The following is a 10,450-nucleotide window of genomic DNA, read 5'->3' as shown; positions in this document are numbered from 1 at the left end:
ATAACGTTTGCTTCACCGATCAGTGTTGATTGTCTTCCGCCCTTCATTTAATTGCATTCAACATACATATGTTGTTGAATTAGCATTATTAAATGTGAATTCTAGCATAGTATGATGTAATCAATTCTATACTTTTTTAGCGACACTAAGAATAAGTCTAATTTTACATGCTTAAATAGAGGTTATGCATTGAACTTGAAACACCACAAAGAATTAAAGTTAAGTAAAAATTAATATAGAGGGGAACAATGGCACTTGTTGAGATGAAGAAATGTGTTGTGATAATGTCGATCATGACTATGCTAGTCTTAGCCCATGCCGATCACATAGCTTCATCTCCTCAAGATGATCAAAAGATTCAACCTGAATCAAAACTGACTTGTGGGTTCCTTTGCCCCATAAAATGCAATCCCATCGATAAAGATCCAATTAGTTTCGGGAGTTGTTTAATTCGTTGTATAAAAAGATGCAAAAAGGTCTTGTCTATGGTCGATATCAATCACTGTATTGCAAAGCATCGTGCAACAAGCTTTTCTGGATTGAAGGACGTTAGCAATATCGGTATTCATATTTTTACTTTCCTTGCCTATATTTTTTATTTATTCTATCAAATCTTTCATTAAGGTTTATTTTAGAAAATTTTATTGCTTATAATTGAGTTAACTATTATCATAGTTTCTAATAATTTGCTTGATGTGTTAGATGATCGTGATGGAGTAGATGCCTATGTCAACTCATTCTTAGAGGATTGCAAGAGCAAGTGATTAATTCCTCCACTATATTAGATGGTACACAATAAAGGATCATGTAATATACCATTCTAAAAATAATTGGACTCAAAACTCTTGTTTTGATAATCAATACTCTTGTAATATTTGAAACATGCACTAATTGTTCAATATCTTAGTTTTGATGGTTCAAAATAGATTAGTAAGATTATATTGAATTATCTGAAAATTCTAATCTTCCACTTTTAACTATAAAGATAATTACACAAATATTAAAACATTAATAACATTGATGATGTACAATAGAAAATCAAGCCAAAACAAAGGTAAGTCGATCTTAAGGGGTATTAATTTCAAGAAGAAGCGATAAAAAAACTTCAATGGCTATAATATTAACTACCTTAAATGCATCATCTTTAAATACGATCACATTTGATGAATGTAATATACAACATTTGAGAATACAGGAACAATTTGAATAACATTTAAAACTTTCATTATTTCAAACATTTTTTCATCTTGTATTAAATATGACTGAAGTAAATTGAACATTAACTTTGAAACATTTGCTATTAAATTTAAATTCTTTCCCTTACATATTTATTTCACTCTTTGATTGTGATTGAAAGACCTATAAAGTTTGTAAAATTCCTTCCAAAACAATAACTTGTTTATTGTGTAGTGTGGAAAGATTATGTATACAAACAGTACTCGAGATGTTCGACCTAAAGAGGGAATGAGTAGAAAAAATACTTGTTGTTTGATCAGTGTTGAATAATTGTGATATTATGGTGCTACCAATATAAATATTTGTTTCAACTTTCTATCTATTAAATCATTTTTAATAGGAGAAATGTTGATTTTTTCATGTCAAGAAGTTCTTTTCTCAACCAATATTTAAACCTTCTTCTTTTGACAGCCAATATAGTGATAAAAAAATCATTTTAATTATTTATTAATTGGGAGAGAATAAGTTAATAAAAAAGTGATTATTAATTATTTCATTCCTCGTTGGCTGTGGAGAGCAATGATGTAAAAACCATACCGTACTGGTCGGTTTAACTAGAAAACCGGTGAATCTGTCCCATAACCGATACGTTACAAATGTGGAACCGGCCAAATATCAAAACCAGCCAAAACCGGTATCGACCAGTTTATACACATATTATTTTTTGAAAAAAAACTTAAAAACTCATGACAAGGTGACTCATCTTTTAACCATTCTTCAACACTTCAAGACACATGCTTCTAAGACATACTTAGATTACACCTTTTGGTTCCTAACGTTCGTGTGTAATCTCAGTGACATTTGTGTAATCTTGGAGTACTGTCTGAAAATAGGATTTGGTGCAAAAATATAATATCGATATGAGACAACTTTGACTCATTGGTGTTAAATGTTGAAACTCCAAATTTATTTGTTTTGTAGAGTGAGTTGTGAACTTGTGTCATTTATTTACATTTTGCGTTTGTTAAGGGATACTTTTGGATTGATATATGTTTTGTAATTTACACTTTGAATTTGTTAAAGACTTAAAATTGTTTGTTATGTGAATTTTGAGTAGATTATGAATATGGATTATAAATTGAAGTGTTTACCTATTTGATTTTTTTTTGTTATAGGTTTATATATATATATAAATATAAGTAGGTATGTCCGGTTTAATCGGCATGCGGTTTAATTACTGAAACATCGGTTGAACCACTTTACTACTATACTAGTACTCTGACCGGGTTGATAACCCGTACGGTTTTAACAACACTGGTGAGGAAATAATTATTTTTAAATATTACTTTTCTGAATAGCTCTGGACACTTAAAATTGTTTGTTATGTGAATTTTGAGTAGATTATGAATATGGATTATAAATTGAAGTGTTTACCTATTTGATTTTTTTTTGTTATAGGTTTATATATATATATAAATATAAGTAGGTATATCCGGTTTAATCGGCATGCGGTTTAATTACTGAAACATCGGTTGAACCACTTTACTACTATACTAGTACTCTGACCGGGTTGATAACCCGTACGGTTTTAACAACACTGGTGAGGAAATAATTATTTTTAAATATTACTTTTCTGAATAGCTCTGGACACGTATTGATGCCCTTGAAATGGAAAAAATCTGATTCTGTAGTGTTGCAAAATAGACTTGTGAATAATGAAATAAGGAGGCTGAAGAAACTAAATACTCATTCTATTCCAAAAATTGATGTTTAAGGTTATATATAAATTAATAAATGCTATAAATATTAAATACGATTTGACTGAAATTACTTAATTTAATTCACATTGGAAGCTCAATTAAAGAAGAAATGGATAAATAAGGATGAAAAGATGAGTAATAGTTAATGAGATATTTGAAAAGTAAAGTATAAATATTTATCGAGTTTTTAAAACATCAAAATGTTTACAATAATATGAAAAGATTGAAACATAAAAAAATATGAAATGAAGAGTAACTTTCAGTGAAGAAAGTGACAATTTACACATTTATTAGTACATTAATTCATTACAGAATACTATTACTTTAAGAAAATAATTCATAATAATGATATATATCCGTATTGGAAATTGATCATTAGAATGTGGAATTCAATATTACCTTAGTTCCCTACTAATAATTTAATTTATATCACACAACTTATAAATTAAATAAAAATGATGGAATAAATACTCAAAATAGTACATATCGAAAAATAAATTCAACATTATCATTAATAATAAATTCTATAGTTTTGAACTATTTTAAAATTTAGTTTTAATAGTGTTATATATTAAATTTTTTGAACTAAAATAATGTTACCTGACTCTCAAAATGCTTGTACGAATAATCAATATTCATCATTACTAAAGAAATTAGTAGTTAAATGACATAATATTGTCTACTCTATTTTACCATTTATAAACAATTATATATTTCTTTCTACATCTTATTCATATTATATATGTATCAATAAATATATTATCACCAATAAAGAATTTTATACGTTACCATTCCTAAATCATAGTCAATTTCCATATATTTTTATTTATGTTTGTATTGTCGCACAATAAATGTTTTATATAAGTTATGTTTTCTTAAGAACTCACATGCCTGAAACATGCTCTAATTGTTAAATATTTTAATTTTGATGATTCCAAATAGATTAGTGAGATTATATTGAATTATTTTTAAATTATAACCTTACATTTTAAGTATGAAGATAATCATAAATTTTTTACAATTTTAATGATGTTGCGGGAATACAAGTGAAAACAAACTAAAGCACAAACTAGTCTAAGGAGATATTAATTTTGAGAAGAAGCACTAGAAGAACTTCAATGACTACAATAATTAATACATCGAATGCATCACATAAATAACATCAACATTTGAACAATGTAATATGCAACATTTTAGAATCAGAAACAATTTAAATAACATTTAAAACTGTCATTATTTGAAACAATTTTTCATCATATATCAAATAGCACTTATTAATTTGAACATTTGCTTTCAAACATTTTCCAGTAAATTCAATGTCCCACTCTTTCATTTTATTCCACTCTATTATTGTGATTGAAAGAATTGCAAAGTTTGTAAAGTTCCTTCTAAAACAAACCATTTTTTATTGTTGAGCCAAGAAAGAATAGGTTTACAAACACTACTTGAGTTTTTGAGTCTAAAGAGGCAATTAGTGAAAGAATACTTTTTGTTTGATAGGTGTTGGAATATAGTAGAATTTTAGTGCTGCCAAGAAACTAGATGTAACCTACGATTTTAGGTGAAGTAATATAAACATTTGTTTTAATCTTGTAATATGAGGATTGTTGAGTTTGTGCTACCAAAAAATTATTTTCTCAACCATTATTTCAACCTTGTTTATTTAGTCAACAAAAGATAGTAATAACAAAATATTTTTTTATGAATTAGTGATTAGAGAATAAGTATATTAAAAATGGTTATTAATTTTTTTCCTTTCTCGTTAGCAGTGGAAGGGAAATTGTTGATATTCTTTATTACATTTCCAATAATAGATCCAGAGAGGTATTGATGCTCTTGAAATGAAAAAAAGTGTGATTTGGTGGTGTTGCAAACTCAACTTCTAAAGAATGAAATAAGGAGGGTGAAGCAATTAAATATTGATTCTATTCCAATACTTTTGATGTTCACAATAATGCATATATTTTAAGAAACGTTGTATACAATTTGACTAAAATAATTTCATATGATTCACATTGGAAGTTGAACTAAAAAAACAACAGATAAATATGGGGGGAAGGAGAAGTAACAAATAATTACTTATTTGAAAAGTAATTTATAAATTCGTATTGAGATTGAGAAACATCGAAAGGTGTATAATCACATGAGAAAGTTAAAACATGAGAAGAAATGAAAATAATAGTATTTTTTAGTGATGAAAGCAAAAACTTGCATAATTATTGATTGGTTAATTCATTACATAATACTATTATTAATAGAAAATAAATCATAATAATAAAGCATGTCTATGTTGGAAATTTATCATTAGATCGTGCAACTTCTTATTATCCCATTTTGTCCTTACAATAATTTAATTTACACCATACGACTTATAAGTGAAACAAAAATGATGGAATAAAAAATCAAAATAGTATCTATCCAACAAAAAACATAACATTATAATTCATAATAAATTCTATATTTTTTGATTTCTTTAAACTTTATTCTATATTACTTTTGCAAAGACCATGGTTTTTTACCATAGGCCTTATAGGCAACACCTTAATCAATTGTCTATATAGTTTATAGAACAACTATAAAACCGTGGGCTGCATAGTTACAAAATACTTGTAAAACCGTGGCCGAAGATAGTTTATAGAATAACACAATCATCTTATACATTTGTAATTACTAAATCATACATATGTTCGAGTTGTGTTGTTTAAAATATTTATTCAACATGAATAGATCTACATTTGGTACAAAGTGTAAGTAAGCATAGATCTTAACTCCATGAAACACTAAAGTTGATCATGTGGATAACATAAATAAGATTACAAAATACGAATGGTGGAATGTAAATAACAATAAATAATCATTACTTTTGTATATTAAAAGGTGTTTTCAACAAATAAATTTATTGATAACACTTTACTATTTTATAATTTACACCTCTTTCAAGATTCAATTGTAGTATAGTATAGGGTTATGTCGAACCACAAGAAATTGGCTAATAGAATAAATCATATGAATATGTCAGTGCACAAATAATGAGTTAAACATATTTTGGTTTTGTTTTGAATTGATTTTCATATAAACAATTAACAAGAAACATAAACTAAATATTAACAAATTCTTGAGGAGACAAGATCATTTTGAATGATGAAAATATTTCTCAACTTCTTATAATTTGAACTACTTAGACAAGTTCTTATGTTTTACTTTGCAGGGCTCAGGGCTCAGGGTGGTTAACTCCAAACACCAATGTCTACAATCCTCCTTTTAGTGTATGTCCTAAAATGGTAGAATGATGATCACTTATATTTATTACTAAAAAATATTACGCCCACAAAGACTCTAGGTTGTCACACCCTAATCTTGGCTACTCTAATATTGAAGTAGTAATGAATATAAGATCTTAAGAAAAACATGTTTAACTTGGCAAATAAACTAAGTAATACAACTACTTCTTAGTTTATTTGTTAAGTGTTTGAGACAAGTAATTTTATGACTTGAATCAATTTTTAGGTGATCAATCTAAAAAGAGCATTAAGAACTTCTCAAACAAATAAAATTAACCAAAACACTAATTTGAATGATTAAAATTCAAACTTTAGAATAAAAGAAGAAGAAGAAATACATAAGTAACTTACAAATGAAATTGTTAGGAGCATGAGTCATCCATCCAAGGATCGGATGCTTTAGGTTCCAAATGAGATTACAAAATGGATTTTTGCATCTCATTTGCCTTCTCCTTTCTCCTCTTGAATTATATGAAAAACTACTCTAAAACTATTCTAAAAACTACCTAAAATGAAAGGAAAATATAGAGGAAAGAAGAGGAATAAACTAGAAAGAATTTAGAAAGAATGTACAATCTATTAGAATTTCATGCCTTTATATAGGCCATGGTGTTGGGCGCTCAGCTGCCCTATTTGGCAGCTAAGCTGTTGACATTGGCCCCTATGAAGAGTCACTTTGGCCCCTACTTGACCCTTATGGTGGGCTAGGTTGCATGCATGGTGACACCTCCTCCTTCTTGTCATAGCCTTATGTCATCCATGAGGTCATGGTCTTGGCCTTTAAGCAAATAAAAAGTAGGATGTTCCATGAATTGACCTAGCAATAATTTTTCTGGTGGGCCAGGCGCTCAACTCACCTGGTCCCATGCTCTGCTGCTTGTTTCAGCAACTCATCTCACCTGGTCCCATGCTCAGCTGCCTGTTTCAGTAGCTCAGCTCACCTGGTCCCACGCTCACCTGCCTGCTGAGCAGCTTGACTGACCTGGCCTGGTACTTGGTGCTTGGCTGACCTGACCTGGTGCTTGGCTTGGCTGGATAGCTTTGTGCTTGATTTCTTCATGCTGAATCAACCTTTTTTTCATTGGTTTGTTACTTGATTTTTGTTGGTTGCTTGACACTTTTGGGCTGTTTTATTTTAAGTTAACGTAAGCATTTGATTTTTGCAAGTTGCTTGGCCTACCTTAACTTAGGTTTCTTCAAGACGAAGTAAGCTACCTTTTTTCAAGGCTAAGTAGCCAAATTAGGCACATAGCATGTCATGCTTTAACTTGATTACTTTTAGCAATTCATTTTGAGCTTTTGTCTTGAATTTTGGCTTGAATTCTTGTCCATCTTTAAATTTATTCTTTAATATTCTTTTTCCTATAAAACTCAAAGAAAACTTGGACAAGAATTAATAAAGAACTAATTTATTCAATCATGCAAAATTCACCTAAAAAGTGTTAATTTAAGTTGGTTTTCTACAATTTGCATAGGATAAGTGCCATAAAATGATGGTGAAAATTGTATACTTTTTGCACTTATCAATGACCAAGAATATGAAGATATTGATGTTGAAGAGGATCCTTTTTTGCAACATCACAGTCGCGTGTATGCTTTCAAACAATAGTTGCTCCAATCTTTGGAGTATCATTTGGTTAACTTCAACTTGGGCTATATGGCTTTCTAGGAACGACTTGGTTTTCAATAATGCCAGGCCTTCTCCTCAGAAGATTTTTGAAGCTGTAAGAGTTAACTTTTGGCTTTGGGTTAATGGCTAGATGGGCAATAATTTTTTTTCTTACTCAGATTGGATTTCTAATCCAATATGTTGTCTTAATTCCAATTTCTAATTGGCTCTTGTCTTTCTTGTTTTTCTTTAATTTTTTATTCTTTTCCTTTGTAATTATTTTTTATTAATATAATTTTTTGTTGCCGATAAAAAAAACAAAAATATATACAAGAGATGATCATGATGAGGGACTTTGGGTGAATCAATATGTTCCTCCGAACAATAATATTACAAGCCAAAAATAATCAAAGAAAAGGAAAAAGTATATGCATATCTTTGTATAATTATATCATGATTTTGTTTGCATATTAATTTGCCAAAAATAATCAAACAAACTTTTAACAGCTCGTTAATCGATTAAGTGGATGAATAATCGATTAATAGCAATATTAGTATGATTAGTATAAATGATATAATTCTTGTCAATGTGGCATAACTTGCATATTTTCGAAAATAGTTAAGAGCATATATTTTCATTAATTGCATTACAGTGAGAAAATGTATTTAGAAAACTTATAGGGTGATAGCATTCTGAATTAGGCTTAGAAATTCAAATCATTGCATTTTTTCTCTAGTTTTCTGTACATTGCATTCTTGCATAAAGTTCTTGATTTCTTGCCAAGCAAATCCAAAACCAACTTAACCTGAAAATTATATATATATGTAGTGACTGATAAGTGCCAAACATACCTACATTTCATACACTTTTATGGCACTTATGTTAAACTGAGAAAAACCAACTTAAAACAATATTTTTTATATAAAATATCACAATCTTGTATATTTGTATTTGTATTTCTTTTTTATGTATTTTGTAGGATTTAGAAAGAAGAAAAGAAGAGAAACAAAAGGTTCATGGTCAAAAAGAAAAGTCAAAAACCAAGGTGCCCAACCAGGCAGCTAAGCGTGGACCAAGCCATACTATGCTGACCTGGACACCAGCCTGACCTGGACAAAGCAGCTCAAGCAAGAAGCTGAGCGGACCTGCTTAGCCGCTCAGCCTAGCACCAGACTAGTCCTGGCACGGTCAGAACTCAAGCTTGACACGGTCAGACACGAGCTTGACACATGACCAAGCTTCTTAACAAGCAACTTAGCGGTCCATCCAAGCAGCTTAGCGGAAAACCAGACTCATGCCCAAATCAACAAGCACCAGGCCACGTCCCAGTCAGCCCGGTCAAAGCTGCTGAACAAGCAGCTTAGCAGTGCAACAGGTGTGCTAAGCGGTGTGCACCCAGACTTGACTTAACCAACAAGCAAACCATGAAGTCACCAATGACCTCACCTCAATTAGCCCACCATAGGCTTTTCAGAGTAGCTCACAATAGTTGGCTTCATAGCCCACAACTAGCTTTGATGAGTCAAACATAAGGAGGTGACAAAGCTGCTTGATCAAGGGACCAAACCTATGCTGAAGGGTTTGGTCAGCTGCTTAGCGGGGCTGACAAGCAGCTTAGCGGCCCAAAATAATTTCTATAAATAGGGCACATTCCATTCGAGCAAAGATATAAAAGAATCACATATCATCTCATACAAATCTCTCACATTTTGCCTAGAAATTCTCTGAAGTTCTCTCTTCTTGTTCTTATTTCTTAGGAACTTTATTTCAAGTAAGTTTGTATTCTTAGCTTAGAATTCAAGAGGAGAAAAGAAGAAGGCAAATGAGATGCAAAAATCAATTTTGTAATCTCATTTGGAACTCAAAGCATCCAATCCTTGGATGGATGACTCATGCTCCTAACAATTTCTTTTGAATATGGTCATGTATTTCTACTTCTTCTTATATTCTAAAAAGTTTGAATTTTAATCATTCAAGTTGGTGCTTTGATTAATTTTACTTGTTTGAGAAATTCTTAATACTCTTTTTAGATTGATCACCTAAAAATTGATTTCAAGTCATAAAATTACTTGTCTCAAACACTTAACAAATAAACTAAGAAGTAGTTGTACTACTAAGTTTATTTGTCAAGTTAAGCATACTTTTCTTAAGATCTTATATCCATTATTACTTCAATATTAGAGTAGCCAAGCTTAGGGTGTGACAATCTAATCTCTTTGTGGACGTAATATTGTTTAGTAATAAATGTAAGTGATTATTATTCTACCATTTTAGAACATACACTAAAAGGAGGATTTTAGAACTTAGTGTTTGGAGTTAATCAAAGTAAAACATAAGAACTTGTCTAAGTAGTTCAAACTTATAGGAAGTTGAGAAATATTTTCCTTATTCAATATGATCTTGTTTCCTCAAGAATTTGTTAATATGTAGTTTATTTTTCTTGTTAATTGTTTATATGCAATTCAATTCAACAAAACCAAAATATGTTTAAACTCATTATTTGTGCTTTGACATATTCATATGATTCATTCTATTAGGCAAATCCTTGTGGTTCAACATAACCCTATACTATACTACAATTGAATCTTGAAAGAGGTGTAAATTGTAAAATAGTAAAGTGTTA

The 10,450-nt window shown here is 30.0% G+C and overlaps 1 protein-coding gene across 2 annotated transcripts; it reads left to right on the top strand.

Annotated features, from left to right (window-relative positions):
• Positions 1-215: 215 nt before the first annotated feature.
• On the top strand, positions 216-829 carry LOC109339759. Of its 2 annotated transcripts, none has more exons than XM_019577273.1 (2): positions 216-552; positions 703-829. In XM_019577273.1, exons 1-2 carry the CDS (start codon positions 249-251, stop codon positions 762-764), a joined length of 366 nt encoding a protein of 121 aa, XP_019432818.1. In that variant the 5' UTR covers positions 216-248; the 3' UTR covers positions 765-829. The 2 variants fall into 2 exon arrangements, with proteins under 2 accessions (XP_019432818.1, XP_019432816.1); XM_019577271.1 differs by having other exon boundaries at positions 216-561.
• The last annotated feature ends 9,621 nt before the right edge of the window (positions 830-10,450 follow it).

This window comes from Lupinus angustifolius, unplaced genomic scaffold (assembly GCF_001865875.1).
Source record: "Lupinus angustifolius cultivar Tanjil unplaced genomic scaffold, LupAngTanjil_v1.0 Scaffold_99_3, whole genome shotgun sequence".
Taxonomy (NCBI): domain Eukaryota; kingdom Viridiplantae; phylum Streptophyta; class Magnoliopsida; order Fabales; family Fabaceae; genus Lupinus; species Lupinus angustifolius.
The sequence above is the reverse complement of the archived record's forward strand: the minus strand, read 5'-3'. Positions and strand labels throughout refer to the sequence as shown.

Excerpts from the sequence above, each read along its gene's own strand:
- LOC109339759 (XM_019577271.1), top strand. The coding sequence starts at position 249 with ATGGCACTTGTTGAGATGAAGAAATGTGTTGTGATAATGTCGATCATG. Across the intron at positions 562-702 it reads GAAGGACGTTAGCAATATCG|ATGATCGTGATGGAGTAGAT; the intron begins GTATTCATATTT and ends TTGATGTGTTAG.